We start from the raw sequence: 21,784 nt of genomic DNA on the forward strand, positions 1-21,784 counted from the left end.
CCTTCTTTTTCCAGGGTTACCCCTTTTTTATCTGGTGTTTAGGATGGGTTATATATAATCCATAGATAGGAACATTTGCTGTCAAATATTCTCCCTGATTTACAGTTAGCCTTCACCATGGTCGCTATAAATAAGGCAGAAAAAAACCCTATTTGAGGCTTTGCAGGGATTCCTTGTTCTTGCAATGTGTCATCGCTTCTCCATTTCATGGCATTTTTACGAAGTGGCCATAATGAAAGTCAGATTAAATGTACAGGATATATACGTTTAATCAACAGCCATTGGAGTCAGTAGTGCTGGAAGAGTTATAAAAGCCCCTATGAATGCAAATTTATTGCAAAAGAATCTGCGTCTTGGTGGTAGGAATATCTGCTGAATGGTACTACCTGACACAGAACACCTAAAACTTTCAAAAGTGAATTGTTTAAGTGCAAGGTTTTGCTTGTAAAGACGCCAGCTGCTGGATTTCAAGACTTGAAACTGTTCCAAAACATGGGACTAGGTACTTTATTTGTGCACTAGAGTAAATACTCCGATTTTACTGCCAATTTAAATGTGCTCAGTTTACAGTAATGAGCTTGTATAGGCAATACCTTGTTTATAGAAAGTGGAACAGGAAGAAACTAACATTAACCATTAACAGTAGCAATTTCTCTTGCCTTCAGCTCTAACTTTATGCCAAATAGATCCTTCCCATGTCCTATCTGAAATATTTACTATTACAGTTCTTTTTCTAAATCTGTGGGATAAATGGAGCATTCAGTAAAATAATACACCTTTTCCTTCCAGCTGATTTGAATTGCAACTCTCTTTTGTAATTCCAAAGCACTATTTCTCATTCCTATGATGAAATGTATTTTAAGAACAAATATGTGTCCTATGCACTAGCAAACCTGATGATAGGTGTTAATCCCAGCAGAATGGAGTCAGAATTTTTTAATCCTTTTAAAAAAGCACAGATGACTTCTGGAAGGGAAGTACTGAATTGCAGTTGCCATGACTTCTCAGGTCCTTGTACTCAGCTGAACTGCTTTATTCTTTCAGTACAGCTCACACGAGAAGCCTATGTGTTTATGTACATACTGTCACCTTAAACAAACATGCTTGCATCTCCTCTGGCCATCTGCTCCTGAAGCTGAGAGCTTTTCTCCCTTCCCCTTCCTCCTCAGCACCCCCACACACGCTGGGTGCAGAGTTAACTCAATGAAAGGCATGACAGTAAAATCCTTCCCCCACACAGGTCATAGATCTCAGTTTCTTTTTTTCACTTACAGTCTAAAATGTGACAATAATACGCTGGAGGATTTTGGCATATGGTGTTAATCACTAGAAATAATACTGGAGATTCTTTCACTATCTTATTTTAGCTGGTTTAGCTCCAAAATGTCCTAACAGGGACCAGTACTTGGGTTTGCCAAATATTGTGATCACTGAGCAGGAAGACACCAGCATGGTCTGAGGAGCTTAAAGTTCAAGGACATGAACAGGTTCAGGATAAATACAGCATACAAAGAAAGCAAGGGGAGTGGTGTGGTAGGTCCTGGGTTCAGCAACCTATGAAAACCTAAACAAAAGAGTGGGGAAAGTAAAAAAAGAACAGACTGGAGTGGGTGGAAGGGCACACAGCAGAGTGGCTGAAGCTGGAGGCACAGGGAAGAAGAGGAAACACAGTAATAGCAAAAGCATCCATAATAGCAAAAGCTCACGTAATTGTTGCTAAGTACAGTTGCTCGACCTCCAGGGTCTTTTCCAGGCAGACACAGGTTCTCTCCACACATCTTCTTTAGGAAGAAATTCTTTACAGAAAGGGTAACCAGGCATTGGAATGGGCTGCCCAGGGAAGTGGTGGATTCTTCATCCCTGGAGGTTTTTAAGATGAGACTGGATGTGGCACTTAGTGCCATGGTCTGGTAACTATGGCAGTAGTGGATCAAGGGTTAGACTTGATGATCTCAGAGGTCCCTTCCAACCCAGCTGATTCTATGATTCTGTGATTCTATGTCCTCAGACAGCTGGACATGAGGCAGCTCTGAACCAGAAGCTGTGTCACTGCAGTTAGTGTGGCACTGAGCCTGAGCTAATAAGCCCTGCTGAAAAGAACACAGCTACAGGGCTTCCATTTGGCTTGGAGAATAGGTTGAGCAAGCTCAGGTCTGGTAAATGAAAACTCTACAGACATATCTGTGCCTTCATGTGTAAAAAGATGGTCCAGTTTCTACCACCTGAGTATCTCTGATTGGAACTGAGACTCCTCAGTCTTTCAAAGGGTCCCTGTCTCTATAAACACAGCCCCATACGCGAAAAAAAAAAGGGTGGTGAATTCCTTCTTTTTGGGTGTGAACTCCTGCCTCCAGTGAAGTAAGGAGTAAAATTCCCATTTATTTCAATGAGGCCAGAACATCCCCTTACACATTTGAAGTTGTTTTTCATGGAATACAATGAAAGTACGTTGATACCTGAACTCCAAGAAACCCCTATGGTGCCTGGACTTTTTGATCACCTTTGTTCTTAGAAAGATTTAAAAGACAGGAAGAGTCTGAATACCTGGAAAAACTTTCACTTAGTCGTTTTCCTGGAGTGACTTGTTTCATATTTGCTAATAAGTAATTGCATCCTGTTCTTGAAAGTCATTCAGTAGGAAACAACTGACATGTATACAGCTACCAGTAAAAATCGACTTTAAATAAACTCATTTGTCATTACCTTTCTCAAGACAGCTGTTGTCAGCACCATTACCATTCAAATTTGTTTTGCCCGTGACAATTAAGATGATATCAACACCGAGAGAATTTAACAATTTCCATTGTTCCAAGAAGATAAGCAAGTTAGTTCTGTGCTGCAAGCCATCACTGGAGCCATAATTAACTGACTGTGTATTGAAGAACTGTGATGTTTGAGATTATTCAGCCTTGACTGGGTTGTATCAGTGACCAAATGTTTACTTACTGAACTGAATGATTACTCCAAATCTCTGTCTTGTCTCCAGCAGTTTCAAGGCTTTTTGTCTGATACAGGTACTTCTTGTTTTTAGTCTGTTACAGTTTTTGAATCAAATTTGAATGTTAACCAAGTTATTTGGAATCTGATATTGCTCCTATAGTGACACTGCTACAGAACACAGAAAGACATCGGGGCTGACCTCAGCCTGAATGCTTGAAAACTGTAATTTTCACAGACATAAATAAGTTTCAGCTCTCTTGTTTCTGAATCTACAGCCTTTCCTGGGAGCTTGTTGTTATATACATCACAGTTTGCTCATGCAGGAGACCTAATGACTTCTCTTCCTTTTCTAGATTTTCATCAATAATGAGTGGCAGAATTCCGAAAGTGGGAGAATATTCCCAGTATATAATCCAGCAACAGGAGAGCAGATCTGTGAGATTCAGGAAGCTGACAAGGTAATGCATCCCATGAATGGGTATATGTATAAATGAAATGTATAAATAGTTCAAATAACAGATAATAGAAATGTATAAATAGAGCAAAGCAACCAGTCTGGGACAGAACTGTTGGACAGTTCTTTTGTTAATCGTAGTTCTAAAACCCATCACATGAGGAAGGTTGTACAACAGCAAATTTCATAAGCCTGGGTGTGTTATTTACCTCTGTGCCTTCAGCTTTTTCTTCCTTCTTCACAGGTTGATACAGACAAAGCAGTGAGGGCAGCCCGGCTCGCATTTTCTCTGGGCTCTGTTTGGAGGAGAATGGATGCATCGGAAAGAGGCCATCTTTTGGATAAGCTGGCAGACTTGGTTGAGAGAGACAGGGCAATTCTTGCTGTAAGTGGCACAAGAAAATCAACAGTTAAATCATTTGTCAGTTTTACATTCTGAGAGCAAGTTGGTTCACGAATGTGTTGATATGAGTTGTATTTGAAAGCCACTCTCAGCCTCATGGCCGAGATGTCTGGCTGTCTACTCACGGCCTGATCCAAGGCACATAAAAGTCAACAGGAGCCTTCCAATGGGCTCAAATGAGCTTTTAATTGGACATCACACAGATGCAGGGGTGTGCACACATGTCTGCGTCTGCAATTCTAACTTTTCTAGAGTAAAAAATGCCAGACTAAGGGACCGGTGCAACCACTCCCGAAATGGCAGGAGAAACGCTCGCCGGCACTCAGCCGGGGACGCGAGTTCTGGGTACAGCACTGCTTCACTGGTGGATGGAGCCATCAAAACAGTGGCATTGTTAATGTTGTTTTCCGCATGTCAACTGCTTTGAACTAAGCCGGAGAACATCTTAATTCCAGCTTTGTCAACACTTAAATCATCTTACCACCGGCGTATACTGTAAAATCGCCGCAGGGAAAAGGAAGTGCACAGCAAATCAAGTTTACTCGGCCTGTCATTTGATTTTTATTTCTGGAGCCAAGTTCTTTGCTGAATTGCACTGCAGGCAATGCCATTAATTGCTCTTGGGGATATAAGTCAGTGCAGAATTAGGCCTCCATTCTTCTCTATAGAAACTCATTTGATGGTTGGTGTGTTACACATGGGCGTCCTTTGCCCATTCTTAACGATTTCTGTTAGACAGCTATTGAGAATGAGTTAAGCTCCTCAACATCTTAGGATATTTTATTGGATTCTTTTTGCTAACTGATCTTAGGAACCCCTAAGAGGACAGCTTATAAGATACTTTTAAAAACTAGGAATATTAACTTAAAAATAAGGACATTAGCTTGTTAATTTATGAGCTTCCCTAGAGGAGAGTTTGTTTATTTGATGGCAATAAATAAACTGGCTGTACAGTATAGATATCTCAGACCTCAGCAGGAGTCTTGGCAGCCATATAGAGAAATTTTTATATTCACATTAATTATATAAAGAGGGATATGTCCATTCTTCTCTTTATGGATTCAGATCATTAATAAGGGGTTACAAGGAGCCCCTTCTCAGCTGTTATCATTAACATAACAGAACCTGGTTTGACAAGCATTTTTATCTTGGCTCCTGATTAAAGCAATTCAGCATTTATAGATCTGGACCAAACACAGTGGCTATTAGGTTCAAAATACACAAAGGCACATGTACATGCATGTGGATACACACATAAACCCACAAGACAGACAGATAAACAAACACACATAAACTCACACATGTTCTTAAAATCATAGCCATTCCAGAATACTCCAGAAGAAACCACTTTTTTTTTAAGGAAAATGCTTTTTGTTCACATTTGCAAAATGCAGTACACAAAGGGGATCAGATAATTGTTCTGAAACTTCTGGGGTAAAAGTATGCCAAGATGTAACTGGTTGGTCGTCATTAAAATCTCTGTCATGACTGAAGAGCTGTTAAGATGGTGAATACTTAAGTACAATAGTCCAAAAATGTTACTGTGCTTATATCTCTTACCTTTTTCTTGTCCTCCAGACTATGGAATCCCTGAACAGTGGTAAACCATTCTTGCAAGCTTTCTACGTCGATCTCCAGGGAGTCATAAAAACCCTGAGGTATTATGCCGGTTGGGCAGACAAAATCCATGGAATGACCATTCCTGTAGGTAAGGGGAATTAAAGCACCTAAACCTTCTCACGGCCAGATGGCTTAACAGATTACAGCTTCATGGAATGGAGAAGGGAACCTTGGTTTGGTCTTACAGTTTGTAGTGTGTTGCTGAAGCAGATGTTTGAAAGTGAGATGTTTAAAAGATGCCCTGCTATTGTTCTGCCCTACATGCACATCTCGAGAGTGCTTGGTTTCTTTTGCATGTGACCATCTGAGAAGGAGACAGCTCAATACCTGCATTTAAATACTGACACACTTATAAAAATGGATGCAGTATAAGCCTGACAAATACCTTGGAACTCATGAAAATAGTGGTAGTTGTTAAAGAAACAGTATGTTTACATATAGAACTTGTTTATATTTGTCTTCTTACTGCTTATGCAAATAATTTTACTTGGGACTAACATTGGATCTAAATTAATTTATACTTTGAGAGAGGTAGTAAAGTTACTATAGAGAACTACATACATATCAGATATGCTTTGTTATATATGCTTCTTCAAATTATTCAGTGGGATGAGTTTTATATTGCATGTATGAGATAAATCTTTATGAGTTCTAGGAAATTATTACGTTTTTCTTTTTTGTTAAAGAGATAAGAGAAAATCTTTACCATTATTTTTATTTAAAGAGCCTCTTCCTCCTGCCCCTCCCTCCCAGCTGTTTAACAAATACAAGCTGCATTTTCTGATGCAAACATATTCATTTGCAGTCTGGACAAGATATACCAAGTGCTTTAATTATGCAATATGGCAAAATAGCAAAGAATGATTTTCTGTAGGTGCAGTCATTAAGATAAATGTACTCATCTTTCACCTGCATAAAATAATTTTTTTAAAAAACATTAAGGAAAACGAACATTCATTCTGTGGGTTCTTTCTGGTTTCATGGAGCACACTGCTCATTGCACAGGCATGTTAGTCACACTCCCAGGTAAATGGATTTTGGTGTTGCCCACATATTTCCCTGGTGTTACACCGTGTAACACGATGTCTACAGTGCACTCATTTGCCTCTGCACAGCAAAGCACGGAACTATCAAAGACAGACAAGCAGATAAATTGAAAATGTGCCCCCAAAATTTTCAGAAGGAAAACAAATCGTGTAACTCTTACTGCAATGTTACTCATTGTGATGTTTCACCTTATTAAAACTGCGGTGTGTTTATCAGCACTAGTTTATTTTCACCAAAGAAATGACAATATTATTATTTCAGGTGTAGACTGTCCCGCAAGGACTCAAAGATTTCCACAGTCATTTAGGCTGAGATTCGTAAATCCCATTTTTGCTGCTTGCACTTCACATTTAATCATACAAAAGTGCAGACCACACCATAAATTCGTATATTCAGCAAATTTCCTGTCCCCTAATCTCTTACTCCCTGGTCACTGAATGCCTCCTTCTCACTCCTTAGCCCTGCAGGTACACAGAAATTAGGTCAGTCACCAAAAGCCATGACCAGGTTAAGGAGAATAAATATCCTCTGCTTATTCTTTTCAATTACTGTATAGGATAAAAATTGGTATTTTTTTTTTCAGTGAGGAGGGCTATGCTGGGCAAAAGGAAGGCACATTTTCAGCATGCTTTCCTCAATGCAAAATCTGTGCTAACACAGTTATCAGTAGTGTAGAATCATAAGTCCATTCACAAATTTTCAGGATATCAATTAGTTCTTCCTCTTGCTTTAACACTCCTCCTTATCCATCTAGTTTCACACTATAAATTTGTCATTCTCATAAAGCTATTTTAGAACAAAGCCAGTGCTCTTTAAGTTCACTTACCATCAGCTCATCAAAGGTAAACAAACAAGACAACAAAAACAAAATAAAACCACTATTAAATCTCCTTTTTCTGTTCAGTGTGCTAATAAATCTGAAACCTCTCAGTCTTTCATCTGTTTCTGCTGAGGTTTTCTTTTCCTCTAAAATAAAAATAGGCAAGTGATAGACAAGTAGAAGAAGAACAGTGCGTTTTACAGTCACATTCCTTTTGGTCCCAGAGCTACAAAACCTTCAGACTGCCCTTTGCTTGCTCCCATGCGTAAAGCCTTGATGATTTAAATTAAAACAGAATGAGGCTGGACTAGAAACTGTTAAACTAATAAACTGAATGCAAGGAGAAATGTATCTTTAAATCAATATATGATATGATACAGTTCAAAGAACCAGCTCGGCTCTCCTCACCCACTTGTTTGCTGTGTCCTGCTCCATGAGGCATGGGACTGTATGATGGTTGTTATGCAAATAAAATATCCAGGATGGAGACTCCTGATGGAAATCTGAGCAAACACATCTGTGGAAGATATTGCTGTCCCAAAGTGAGATCCCTGGATAAATGAGGCTTGCTTTCTGATTAAAAAATTAAAGTCTTTGGGCCAGGTGCTAAGCAGCTGCAAATTGATCTTGCTCTATTAATATTAGTGAGGACTGAAGAATGTCAGTTTACATCAGCTGAGAATATTAAAAAACCCTTTTAACACAAAATTTTAGATTGTGTGTGGGATCAATGTCAGATTCCTTTCAGGCAATGTTCTTCTGGAGGCCAGCTAGTAAAGCGTAAGAGTAACAACCATCAGCCATAGCATCTTAGAATAAGTGTGATTAGCATGACTTGTATAAACTAATCTTAAAACCCTAAAACACTTTTAAAGTTTCCTATGTAATTTCTAAGCACAAGGGAGCTTTCTATGCTCACTGTTTAGAATAAGGGATTCACTTAATTCTTGAGTTATTTCACCATGGTAACGGCTTGTTTTACACTGTGGACAAGGTGGCTCTTAGATCCATCTTTGGCCTGTCCAGAGACATCTGAGGCTCCTGAATAACTCCAAGTCCCATATGTTCCCAAAGATATTGTTAGAAAGCAGCCTCAAAAATCCCATCTTGACAGTACATCTGTGGATGATGAACTTTGGAAGTAGGTGTCAAAAAGGGCAGCTGTCTGGAGTCTAGTGGAAGACAGCAGGGAGAGCAGCTCTGCATGGGAGGTGCTGCTCTGTGGAAAGAACGTTCTGCCCACGTTGGGAAGGATTAACCACCGTTTGTCTGAGCTGGCAAACAGGTCCAGGTTATCTATAACTTGTGTTATGAAGCACGCAGACAAGTGGCAATGATTATGCAGTGACAATCTAAAGTCAGACAGTGCTAACGTAACTGTGTTACTGTTGTGTTGCCACCACCCTTCTGGCTGAGAACCCACCTCTCAGTACTACCCAGTACCAGCTGGTATTTTTAGCTGACTCCTCTGTATGCCTCTTGAGCTTTTGCTTGTATGTACTTCTCTGTATTTCGACTTCGCTTCTGTCTGGGCTGATGAATCTTCCTGTGGTCTGTGGACCACTGCTATCATCTGTGAAAGATAACATGGAAAACCAAACTGATCATCTCAATCTGTGACACAGATATTCTCATCTCCACTGGGAAGCTGATCTGGAGATCAAAATGGTACAACAATGTTTTGTCAGTGCAGAGCAAACCAACTGAAAACTAATTTTTTCCACTTTTTCCTGACGTGAATCTCTTTTCTCTCTTTCCCTCCCTCCTTTACTTCCTCTGCTCTGTCCTTTGTCTTGGATGCAGATTATTGTTACCTTTCTCATAATTATTCTGTATCTGGCCCCCAGCTGACGCATTAGCTCAGATTTCTGCTGAGCAAATCCCGTAAAGTATAAGGATAGAAATAAGCAGATCTGAAAATAAGTTATTTCTAATCAAATTCAAGTTGAAGTCTTTTCTTAAACCCAAGAAACTTTATAGATTAACCTGTTTATTGTTACCAGATGTATGGTGGAGGACATTGCAGCAGGTTCCCAAAACACACTCTCCATTGTGAAGTTAGGTCCTTCCCCAGTATTGAACAAGGGTGGCTCCAGCTCTGGACTGAATGGGGCAGAGGCCGTGGCTGCCTGACACTTCACACCCTGGGAGGAAAAGCACAGACCCCTGCCTTGGACAGAACAATGGGAGCAAAAGCCCTGTAATCTCTCCTGCTCCTCTTACTCCCTTCCGCTGTCTGACCCTTTCTTATCCCGGTAAATCATCTCCTGCCATTAAGCCTTTGCAACCTTCTCATCATTCTCACATACTTGATTTTCCAAGTTAAGAGACTCCAGTTTTTCTAGATGACCAAGCACTGCAGGCCAAGGGGCACATTCAGCTCGTGCCTTTAGCATAGCCCTTGCCTCAGCTATAGCCTCACTGAAAAACATCTGACCTAAATTCAGGGCTAGTTTATACAGCTACAAGACTCAATTTAGGTACAAAAGTGCTGTATATCTACTTTGCACAGATGAAGGCCAAGCACACTAGCAAAGCTACTGGTTAGACTGTCCCTTAACTGATACTTTAACCAGTCCCCACACAGAGCAGGTTGTCTTCTGGCTCTTTGTCATTGGGAACAAACCTACATGGTATCTCAGCCTGTGTAACCTCAGCATGTGCTCCCAGACCACGTGCAGTTTGTGAAAGAGCCCGAACTTCCATCAGCCCCCATGGCAGTCACTTGTCCCAGCTGTGCTGAATGGGCTGCTCGGAGCAGGGGCCATGTGAGTGGCTCCCACAGACCACAGGCCTGACCCCAAATCACAGATCTGTTTATTCCTTGACCTGACTCCGGCTGCCCCGAGCTCAACAGTTGTTAAGGACTGCCAGTCTCACGTAGCACTCACTTTAACTAGTGATACCTCTCTCCCCTGGAGTTTTTTTGCCATTTTTGTTCATCAGGACCTTAAAAAATAGTTACCAGATCAGAGAGTTAATTAAGTAATTCCCTAGAGCCTCATGCCATCCACATCTCCTGTTTGTGACTATGCAGTCTGCTTTTCCTGCACCTTTGTTGTTAGGACCTTAGTCCATATTCCTATTTCTGTCAAAAGTTCATCAAGAAAAGCTCATATTTTCCAAGTTTCCAGTCACTAGGTCCCTTCATATTCATCCCTTCATTTATTCACTTCTACCTTGCCCAAAGGGTTTGTGAAAACTTCTTCTTCTCTGTTGTCTTGTTTTCTAGTGGCTTACAGCTTTGTCCTGTCAACTTAAATTGGCTGCCTACTGAGCTCCAGGCCATTTCTGGCACAGGCCTTGTACAAGTTAGCTGTGAAAGCATGGTTGTGTGATGACCCCTGTATACTCATTAATGTTGTCTTCTGCAGTGACACAAGTCACAAACTTGTCCCCTTCATTCCACATCTACAGGTTGTGGTGTATCATTCCATCACTTCAAACTGCCTCTGTCCCCAGTGGCAGATGACCTGGATGTGTGTCACTCTATTGTCCCACATCTGGTTGTATATATACCTTTGTATTGCTGTGTTCCAGTCATGCCTTTCAGGAAATTGCCTTTGTGACTCTTCCTTCACTTCTCTGACTCTTAGAGAGCTGAGGCCATTTAGTGGCTTCCACGCTACTGCAATTTTTTGTGCTGTACAGCTTGTTCTCTTCCCCAAGGAACAAAGCAGGTTGCTTTCTGATGGGATGCCTGCTCCCTTTGTTCTACAGAAAGAACAATTAGGTTGCTCCTGAACCTAGGTTTCCCATGCTGGCTCACGAAAAAACACTTCCATGACTTCTTTATTTCTTTTACTGCCATCAAAGGCTGATCTTTAGAGTTTTTTCCCCCCCTCTATTTTAATTTTTTTTTTGTTCTGCCAAGTCAAACTGCACTTGAGAGTAACCATGCTCATCTGCTTCAGATGGAGATTATTTTACGTTTACAAGACATGAACCCATCGGAGTGTGTGGACAGATCATCCCTGTGAGTATCTCTACTAGCGCTTTCTATTTATTTTCATTTGAACCAGCTCTCTTTAAAGACACATAAAACACGGTCCTCAGCTATGTGTGTTTTCCATTACGAAAAAAGCTGAGCTCATATTGTTGACATATCTTTAACAGCCTCCCTGCAAATGCTTATTTGAACATGCTAATAGGGTTTAGGCTCTGTTATTAGGAGTTAAGTTCTCAAGTCATAGAATTCTCATGATTAAAACAAGCAAAGCAAAACACAGTGTTAATATGCTGTCAGTGGTTATGGATGTTCACACAACTTATGGAAAATTGATGCTTTGCTGTGGTAGTCTTTCTATTTATTTAGTTTTTACTGTGATTTAACAGGCTCCTCAGTTCCTGGGAGAATGTGATGTATTTTAATTCCATTCTTTCCTGCTATTTCTTTTACAAGGCTGGAGGAGAAAAGGAAACTCCAGGAGACATATCATTACAATTAACATTGTGTAGCTAATAAAAGACATGAAATGTTTGTTTTATTTGTTGTGAGAGAGAAACACATCATTTTGTCAAACCCAATACTGCCCCTATACCCTAATATACACCCTTAATAAAATCTTGCTGAACAGTACATGGGAATTGCACTGAGAGGGTAACTTTTTCAGAAGAACCAGTTAACCAGCCTTGGCAGAAATTTCAATGGGAGGCTCACATATAGCTAATAAAATATCGTGTGGATGCTTTTATTCTTGACAAAGCACTGGGGGACTAATCAGAACATTCTCTGAAATTTTTGTTGATGCTGATTTTTTATTTTGTTCATGTTAACCACAAAGCCACTAAACAGCAACATGCAGCAATTCTATTACAAAAGGAGCAGCCAAAAAAGATTATTTTAACAATTTTGAGCCTGTTTTCCCTATTTATATTGTTGCTATTTCATGTCTTTGTTAAGGGGTGGCCATTGTGTTCAGCACTCTGTAGAAACCCAGAGAAGCACGCTCAGCCTCAGACAGTCTGTGACTATGCCCATCCTGCAAACACCTACACGCTCTCCTAACTTGGGCCTTATGAATGAAAGATTCCACAGCTCTGTCCCCATTCTCCAGCCAGGGTTTGCTAATATGGATAAGGGTTTGCTAAATGACAGCCCCAATGTTGCTGGACATCTCTTAGGCTTGTCTCATTGAGCTTAACTGACAGATCTGTTGAAGAAATTCCGCCACAGGCTGGAGATCACGCCAAAACCGGGATTTGTTTAGTTCAGATGTGTAAAACTCTTTGTTCAGGGTTCCCAGCCATCTACCATGCATGTTTATTTTTCCCCTCAGTTTTGTCCTCCAAAACTTTAAGATGGCTGTCACACAAAGCTATTCTAACACTGCTGTTAATCTCTTATGTACTTCCTCCACAGCTACCAGTCACAGGGTACAGCCCCTGGCCATTGCACCGGCAAATATGTTATTACAAAAATAAAATTAAACAGCAAGCCTAGCACTAAACTCCTCATCCTCTTTCACATCCCAGCTTCCATCAAGACGTGCTCTTCAGCAGTGCTGTAGCATAAACAGGGCTATATATTGCCCTATAAAACTCCTCCAAGCTCTCCTTGAATACCATTAGAAGTGCAGGCTGTTAGCACACTGCTGGCCCTACAGCTCCCCTCCCAGGTTTATATACTGGAGATGGAATTAAAACATCACTTTGTCTCCAGAGTTTATAAACAACAGAGGGAGTAAAAAATTGGGTGTTCGGTGAAGGAAAGACAGTTGTGTATTTTTTCAAGTTAGCCAGGGGCTAGAGAGATGTCTGTGAGAGTGGCAGCTGATATGCATCAGGCAGTAACACATTCTGGCCAGTGGCTGACTATTTGTGACTGATATTTTCTATTCTCTTTCCAAAGGGGATTATTGTATGCATTTATAAGAGTGATTGTGCAAACACAGTTATTTTATTACTCTGGCATTTCCACTTAACCTGTTAGGATCAGGCCTTGATGTGAAAGGCTCGTTACTTTTATCTTTATCCACAATGTGTTTGTGCATCAAAATAACATAATCCACTACATTTTCTGCTGCAGTTAAATGAAGTTGAAATAAAATGACAATGCAGAATTTTATATCATCAAAGAGTTTCTCAACTTGTTTTTTTCTGTTCTCTTAACATCTTCCGTATAAATTGCTTTGTAAGAAGACTTCAAGAAAATAAAATGTTTTGACTGAGCATTGACATTTATGGACTTTTTATTGTAACTCCATCAATTAAGGATTATATAATTTTGAGTATAAATTTTTTATCTTAAGATGTACTCAGGGATAGGAAATTTACATCCAAAAATGCTTCAACATGAACGAACAGTTCCTTCCAAATGTATCAGAAGCAGGATCTATTTGTCATGGGGGAATTAAAAGTGCCAGTTGCAAAACAAGTAAGTGAAATAAAAAGTTGTGACCAAAAAAGATGAACAGATAACAGAATATTTTTTTTATGGAGATTGTAGGTGGGGGTTCTATTTCTTTGAACAGGAGCAAAAGAACTGAAAGGTCACTGTTGTTGCTTTCTTAATAGCAGTAATTAAAAAAAATCCTTGCTTTGTGCTGGGAAAGATTTATGCTGAGGATCAGTCTGAGAAATAAGTGAGGTAGCAGCTTGACATCTTGAAAACAAAACACCACGGCAATATTTTTCCATCTATCAACTTTTTTTTTTTTCCCTGCAGTGGAACTTCCCCCTGCTGATGTTTGCATGGAAGATTGCTCCAGCTCTGTGCTGTGGAAATACAGTAGTTATTAAACCAGCAGAACAAACACCACTTAGCGCTCTCTATATGGGAGCCCTCATCAAGGAGGTAAGAATAATTGACAGGAATCATGTCTCTGTCTCTCCTTGTAGGGAAGGAATTCCCAGCACACGCCTGGTTTGATGTTCTCTATCAGTTTCCATGGGTCATGCTTACATCATTCATTCCTATTCTGACAGGCTGGCTTTCCTCCAGGAGTTGTCAATATTTTGCCAGGATTTGGTCCAATTGTTGGTGCAGCCATTGCCTCCCATGTTGGCATTGATAAAATTGCTTTCACTGGATCCACTGAGGTAAGAGGATTCACACATATTACGTATATTGCTGTAAAATGTGAGTAAATACTTCAATTCTTGTGCTACCTTTCTTACTGTCACTGGGTAAAACAGTTACACCTAAACAACAGTGGTCTGTCCTTCCCAGCTAAACTTATGTACTGCAGTACTTCCCAAGCAGAAATGGCTCCTTTCCTCCAGCCCCTGCTGTGCTCGGCACCTCAGCACAGGAGATATGCCTGGAAAAATATTGCTGGGATTTCCTGTGGGCTTATGAGGATGTGAATCACATGCAAGTAGGCAGAACATCCCGTTTATATCACAGCACACATAAATGCTGCTTTAACAGCCATAATTTGTGTATCTTGCTGTACTTGGGGAAAAGGGGAGAGGAAAGGGGCAAATTGTGCAAAGATATTTCAACTGTGATGCTGCATTCGAGTATATTAAGGATGAGGAGGAGGTCTAAAAAGGAAGGAATGCAGGGAGAAAAAGGGATTGTCCAAGGTATCTGTTCCCAAAATGATGGAAGGAAGCTGCCCAGAGGATGAAGGGAGTCAGTTGTGTCCTGGATGCCAAAATGTCTTGCAATGAGTCTCTGGTGCAGATGTTACAGAGGAGGCTCACTCTGAAGATGAAGGCTGCAATCTACAGAAAGACTAACCCTCAAAACTCACATCACGTCTTGCTCTCAAATATGTGCAAAGCTGGCTGTTATCAGGGCTGGGGTGGGGATGACAGAGGTACTCCAGACTGAAGTCACAGGAGAAGGGGCCTTATCTCATTGTCTGAAGGCAGACAGAAAGGAATCTCTGTGGGAGTTTCAGGGCTGGTTATATTTAGAGAGTGCTAAACCCAGCCCTTTTCAATTCAAAAGCTGACAAACTATTGTATGGAGGGAGCTAAACCCCAGGGATCCAGTCTCTCTTTGATATGTTTGACTCCCACTCGTGGCTGTGGAAGGCTTTATGCATCCCAGGGATGCTGCTCTTCACAGTGAGGCAATTTGGGTTTTGATTTGAGTGGATAAATTCACTGACCAAGCAGCCCTACTAGATATGTGTGGGTATCTCCCTGGTGGACCCAGGGATTGCAGAGACCAGCTCAATTATTTCAAATAAATTATTCTGGGGGAATTATACTGTATTTGAGTTTGGAAGTCACACACAAGCCTAAATTACCAGTAAAATGTAGCTGCAGTCATATGCCTAATTTGCACACAAGTGTTTTGCAATTACTGTATGCCTGTACATGATTTTTTGATGGCAATTTTAGATTCTACTACACACAGGTTACATTGTAAGTCAATGGCTACATCAGATTTCAGATTATTCTGTGGAATTACTCTAGTCATTACATCTCCTGTAACCAATTAACATTAGCATCCTGGAATATCGAAAACTTTAATATGAGCTGATTACCCCCCATAAATTAAGTTGAAACAATTGTTTTCATAAAGATATGTGGTCTCTGTTTAAGATAAATATTCTATTATACAGGATGTTGCACTGTTTGGAGGAGGAAAAATACAGATGGGTTAGGTTTCAAAGTTGTCTCTTGTAGCCAAAATAAATTTTTATTGTAGTTCCAGACAGCTTTAGTTTTAATAGGCGTTTAAACTCAAAAGCTGTGGGTTTTATACTAACTCAGTGCCTACCTTTAAAAGCCTTACTAATAGGAAGTGAAAAGCATTACAGAGATGAAAAAGCAATTCTCTAAGAACCTAAAGCAAGAACAGATGGAACGTTTTAATGCAGAGTTAGTGTAAACTATTCCATATTGTTTCTGATTTCCTGTAACACTGAATTTTTGTAACAGCAAGTCAACATTGTAACATTTTAAACACAATGCTCTGATATGAGCTGGACTATAGAGTCTCTGACTTCTCCAAAACAGATTTCAATTTCCACTGAAATAATAATGGAAAAAATTTTGTCTCTCTGGTGCTTGTCTGAGACGTGTCAACTGTGCACTGCAGTGATGTGGATTTCCTACAGCCATTAGGTATATAAACACCACAATATTAACTTCCGTTCCCCCATTCCAGCCAGGTGCTGGTTAAGGCAGTTAATACTTCCAACTTGAGCAAGTCAGTGATAAAAGCTATCAGTACAAAAGCAAAGATCTCCAAGCTCAGATTCCGAAGCACAGGTTTTTCTCAAGTTTTCGCTGTGAAATTCTTTTATATATGTTCTTTACCTTTGAAGTATATATCGATGGCTAATGAAAACTCCCCGTTTGCCTGTAAAAATCACTAAACCAGGCTATTATTATCTATTTCCTGCAATATTCTTGAAAGGCAGAAAAAAGGCTGCTCTTCCTACAAAAAAATTTAATGCTAATGTTTTCCAAAATGTGTAGAACAAAATCCATAGAAATATGAGCCAAAAGGCCAAGTTCACGACCTTAAATCAATAAAGTCTGACACAGTCACACCAAAGAGCCACCCAGCCCAGCACCTTATCTTGCAACGTGACCAGTAACAGATGCTCACAGAAGAAGGGAACATGTGTAGAGTGATCCTTTCCTTGCTGTAGCCTCACAGCTTCTGGCAAATCAACAACTTACAGACTTCCTGAGCCCAAAGGTGCATGTGGACAATTGTATTTAATGGCACCAATGGCCTTGTCACCTGTACATTGGTCCAGTACCTCTTGAAACTCCTTTTAGGAGGCTTCAAGCCCATGCCTATGCAATGACAACACATAAATGACTTCGAACTTATGCCTCTAATTTCTAATTTATGAGCTGTCCAGTGTGCACTCTCTTCTCTGTTTTTTAGATTCCCTAGTGCTCTGAATTTTTTTTAAAAAATGATACTATTTATTTCCACACTCTCCCCCACAAATAATACATGAAAAATCATAAAGAGCTCTATTACTGTTTGAATTCACTCTCTCCCTCTTTCCTGCTGTCCCCTCCTTTTATGGTTAGCTTACCCACACTAAAAGAGTAGTCTGCCAACTCTTTCAACCCTTAGCCTGCCTGCTTCTTGCTTTTTCATGCCTTCTCCCATGGATCACCTCCTCTCCCAGTCCCTTAGTGCATGGCTCTCAAAACTCCACTGCTCACTAGGAAGGGTTCTACAAACACCTGGCAGGCTCTGGACCTCACTCTGCCAACTGTCATACTGAAAGAAATAAAATCATACTAAGTATGAAAGCAGGCCTAAAAATACTGTGCCTTCTTAGAGTCCAGTAGCTTTCTTGGCTTCTCTGCTTGCTTTGGTTCTCACTCTTCAGCAGCCTGTTTGGTTCAGGCATTTTAACAAAAATGTTTATTTTTCCTGTGTTGGTTTTAGTGAACCGGGGCTAATCCATGATCCCCCTTAATTACGACAATCTCCTCTCAGGCTTCACAAGCACATTTTTTCCTCATCTTCCACAATCAGATGAAACTTAAACTGCCATAACTGAACTTTCTTCCAGCTAATATGACCATGTCAACAGTCACTCCTATCCCTTTCCTACCTTACCTTGAAAGCCCATAATCAATTTACATCTCTCATTACATCTGACTGAATTTCTCCTTGATCTTTCTGGTCCCGAGCTGTAGGGTGAAACTCGCACTCACCAGGACCATGGGAGAGGTTCTGTAAAGCTCAGCTCCCTCCCACACTATCCCTCTTGTGCACTGTAAGTGCCTTTTCCTTTTACACTGCCCCTCTCTGCCTTGGCTTCTTCACTGTTCCACGCATTCTTGTCTATTTGAGTTCCTCTAAAAAACTTAGTAGCAATGATTTAATTAAAATAAACTCAGTTGTTTATAATTTCTGAGTTTAAGAACAGGTCCAAACTCAGGATGTCTGACTCACCCAGACATTGAGGGGAAATGCTGGTGACTGCTGTTGGGCTGCAGAGCTCAGAACTACAGGAGACATTATAGGAGTCTCTTCCCCAGTGAAAGGAACAGTGGGCCCTATGTATTTCTGAGAAAAAGTGCTGATGAGGGGACAATTTTTACACGTATCAGAAACGCAGAGAAGTTCTTCACATTACCTTCTTATTCTCTGAAAGAACTTTTGTTATGCAGAAAAGGTGAGAGGCCTTCAAATAGCAAAAAAAAGCAGCCATCAGAAGCTGCTTTACTCTTGATTTGCCTTTATTTCCATTCAAATCTGTGAGCTCAGTCAAGGCTTTGCAAATACAGTCATTTTGACTGCTCTGAGCTGTCTGCCCATGTCTGTACCTGTGTGCTCCATCTGAACTGGAACTGTGTGTGGGAACATAAGTTCCTGGTGCACAGGGAGTAGTTGGATGCGGTATGTTCTGGGTCTAAAATTAGAGATGATTATGGAGACCAAGAAGTTATAAATTTTTTTAAATGTGCATTTAAAGCAGTGCTTGGATTAAAAATTCTATTTTGATTGTTGCAAAAGTTTAATGAGTTCTAATAACTTCTGTTTAAAACCAAATGTGTAACCTCCAAATCAGAGTGGCTTACAACTCCCTCCAGTTGTTAAACGCTCTCAAGATGAGAATTATAGATAGCACACAAAACATTTGAAGCTCTGGCCAACAAGAAATGCATCCTAAGTGGCTGGTTTCCACTTTGTTCAAACTACAACCCATTAAAATGCAGACAGATTTAAGATGGGATTCAAGTCTGTGTTCAGGCAGTTCTGCAGAGTAACCCAAATAAATATCCAACAAATTGGTTTGGATGCCTGTGTAAACAAAAGGTCTATAAACAACTGCAATAAACCCCAGCAAAAGAGTCTGCATTTTGCTTGGCAGAATGTTTTCTTTATGCACTTAGATTAACAAACCATGATCTCATCATTAGTCAACAAGATACTAGAGAGACCATCAAAGCAAACTACGGGAGAGTCAAGATTGATTCATGCCAAACAAATGTTTGTAGCTAACAGCTGTATTACCACTGATTCTAATTTACTCAGCAGGATTCTCCTTTCATTTCTGAAGTGAGATGAATGTCACAATGCATGATGTAGACAGAATGTCTACCTACTGCATGAGCAGTGAGTTGTGTCAGCTCTCCTGGATCACACAATCTCTTGCTGGTTTTAGGCATCATGAAGAGTTGCATCCTGGCATTTTCTACCTTAGCAACAAGAATCCTAAAGGTGACTTGACCCATCCTGAGAAGTCTGTGAGCTTAGGATGCTACCACATGCCCCATGTAACAATTTAGGAAGGCTACATTAGCATTCATTCCTGCTTCTGCAGAATCTTTTTGATCCTAACTTGGACAACTTGTGCTTCCTGAATGAGAAGCAGTTGTTACCCTTTTCCTTCCTTTGTGTTTTTGGTAGCATTTAGGGAGCTGTCCTTGGGCAACTGTTGTGCCTCTTTGCCCATGAAAGATACATGTCAAAAGGGTTCACCTTCTTAAAATCAGTACAAACAGCCTATCAGCCCTATCAACATTAACAAGAGTTTAGTCATGGATTTTCATGGGGCCAGGATTTAATCCAAAGAACAAATGACCATTTACAGTTTAGGATTCTCTCTGGGAATTTCTGATTGGGATTGCCTTTTCACTTGTGCTGCACTATTCACTACACTCTTTGTAGGGCTGGTCCTCACACAGGGTTTTGCACAGTCAGATAAAGGTGCTGGTATTTCAAATTTGCTTGTCCTTGCTGGAGACACACCCTGAACGTGCCATGAGGTTCTAAAATGCTTCTCAAAAAGATTATGCATATAATCTGGAATTATTTATAAAAAATGAGACAGCAGCATGGTTTTGAAGGTTTTGCCAAAACACTGACATCAAATGCCTCAATAGCTGGAGAGAGAAAACTGTACTTTCAGAAAACACAAAAAATTTCTGTCTAGTCATACCATCTCCCCAAAACTTAATCCATCTCTTGTAACTTAAAGCAATTTCTGTTCTTCAGATATTCTCTCAATATCCCAAGAAAGGCACTGAAGGTATTATTTAAAACGCCTAACTGATGATGTATGTCTCCTTTGTCAAATTTTGCACTGTCCATGGAATCTTTTAATCTACAGAGTTCCCTGTGTTACCTTGACTGTCTGGTCTGTCATAGTGTGCAAGAAAATTCCCTGCTGTTCAGCTAGACTGCTGTTCCCCTACATTCAGGTGTTCCCTAGTGATTTACTGTGTATCTGTGATGAAAAGAAGGTTCAGAGGAGAACTGAGACATTCTGAATGACAGAGCTGTAGAGGAAGTACCACGAACCTTGGAGGTTTGCTTTTGACTCATGAGACTTCTAGTGCTTTAACAGTAACAGGCAAACCCACGTGTGCAGAAAATAGAAAATTAAGAGAACGTGAAAAGCAACAAATTTTTTTTCATTTCTGCACCAAGTATTTAAAATATGACTGCTTAAGCTTCTCCTTGAAAGAGACAATAAACTTCCAAATACAGGAGGCATAAACAAGCCTAATAAATGTATTAGATCATGGTACACTCTCAGTGCCTAACGTCATACCCTTCACAATCCAGAAACAGACCCTTACAGGACTATTCTTCACATAGCTTTTCTTGCACAGGGGTGCCTCAAAATGCTTCTTTAATCTTTGTTGTTGTTGTTGTTCTGCATAACAAATTGTTTTCTTTGAAACAAGCCAAATTACATCTGCCTCACCCTCCGTGCAGCTTACAAGGTTATGGTACTTCACAAGCTATCCAGGGATACTCCTGATATCAATCTTGAAGCCTATTCAAAACAAGGATGGGGAGTCAGGGCTTTCTCTGCCAACATTCCTGCTGAATAATCGCACAGCTCCATTATCTGTGGGGGAGTCCTCTTTTCCAGCGTTCCCTTGCAAGGCTGTTCTGCCTATTGGGAGCTCGGGGATAGAGCTGAGAGACACCGCAGGAAGCGTGTAGTGAAAGGCCATGCAGATTGCAACACTATCACTTATCCCTTTCATGCTGTCTCTCTCCATAAAGAGAGGGTCGGCCACAAAAGGCCGCCTTTGTCACTAAATAACCACAGCGCTGGTGCTTTCCCTAAGACTTTTCTCAAAATGTAAGAGCACAGGGCACAACGGGAGCACAGTGAACAAAAATGCTTACACTGATTTCTAACGGGAAGGACAGAGTCAAGCTTTCTATTAAATTTGTACTTGGAAACTTGACAACAACTTGTCTGTATTAAAAATACTCCGGACTATACTTTTCCAAAATAACACCTTTGTCTCCAAGCCCTTTGGACTTTAATATTTGCTGTATACACTGTATTTGGACTTGCCTATTTGCCTATCACTTATTTGCATAGAATCCTTTAGAAATCTCTACTTACATGTACAAAACTGTTTTGACATTAAAGTAGAAGGCAGAGAGATGAGGGCTGCACACTTTGCTCTCTGGCTTCCCTGAGAATTTTTGAGGGGAAATGGGTGGTTGTTGTTCTTTGAGAGAGGGAGGCTCAAGGCGGTGAGGGTGTGAATGGCATTGGCTGGCACTGGCTATAAACACAGAACTCTGCTTTGCAGTGTAAGTTTTCAGCACAGTTTGAGAGGCTGGAATTTCCAGATGACG

At 40.4% G+C, this 21,784-nt stretch overlaps 1 protein-coding gene and 1 long non-coding RNA gene across 6 annotated transcripts in view; one reads left to right on the forward strand and one right to left on the reverse strand.

The window, feature by feature from the left end:
* ALDH1A2 (aldehyde dehydrogenase 1 family member A2) overlaps positions 1-21,784 on the forward strand; it is a 79,198-nt gene that overhangs the window by 45,830 nt on the left and 11,584 nt on the right. For all 5 annotated transcript variants that reach the window (XM_017827529.1, XM_017827530.1, XM_017827531.1 and 2 more), the window contains 6 exons: positions 3,294-3,398; positions 3,639-3,779; positions 5,376-5,505; positions 11,199-11,260; positions 13,952-14,080; positions 14,212-14,325. In XM_017827529.1, the coding sequence (XP_017683018.1) occupies positions 3,294-3,398; positions 3,639-3,779; positions 5,376-5,505; positions 11,199-11,260; positions 13,952-14,080; positions 14,212-14,325 (681 nt within the window). The remainder of the gene's footprint in view (positions 1-3,293; positions 3,399-3,638; positions 3,780-5,375; positions 5,506-11,198; positions 11,261-13,951; positions 14,081-14,211; positions 14,326-21,784) is intronic.
* The window catches only part of LOC108503520, a 123,889-nt gene that overhangs the window by 18,526 nt on the left and 83,579 nt on the right, over positions 1-21,784 (reverse strand). Inside the window, exons 4-6 of the long non-coding RNA XR_001876855.1 lie at positions 8,708-8,857; positions 5,358-5,499; positions 3,604-3,777 (exon numbers count right to left, since the gene is read on the reverse strand). This is a non-coding gene — a long non-coding RNA (uncharacterized LOC108503520). The remainder of the gene's footprint in view (positions 1-3,603; positions 3,778-5,357; positions 5,500-8,707; positions 8,858-21,784) is intronic.

This window comes from Lepidothrix coronata, unplaced genomic scaffold (assembly GCF_001604755.1).
Source record: "Lepidothrix coronata isolate B3197 unplaced genomic scaffold, Lepidothrix_coronata-1.0 Scaffold140, whole genome shotgun sequence".
Lineage (NCBI taxonomy): Eukaryota > Metazoa > Chordata > Aves > Passeriformes > Pipridae > Lepidothrix > Lepidothrix coronata.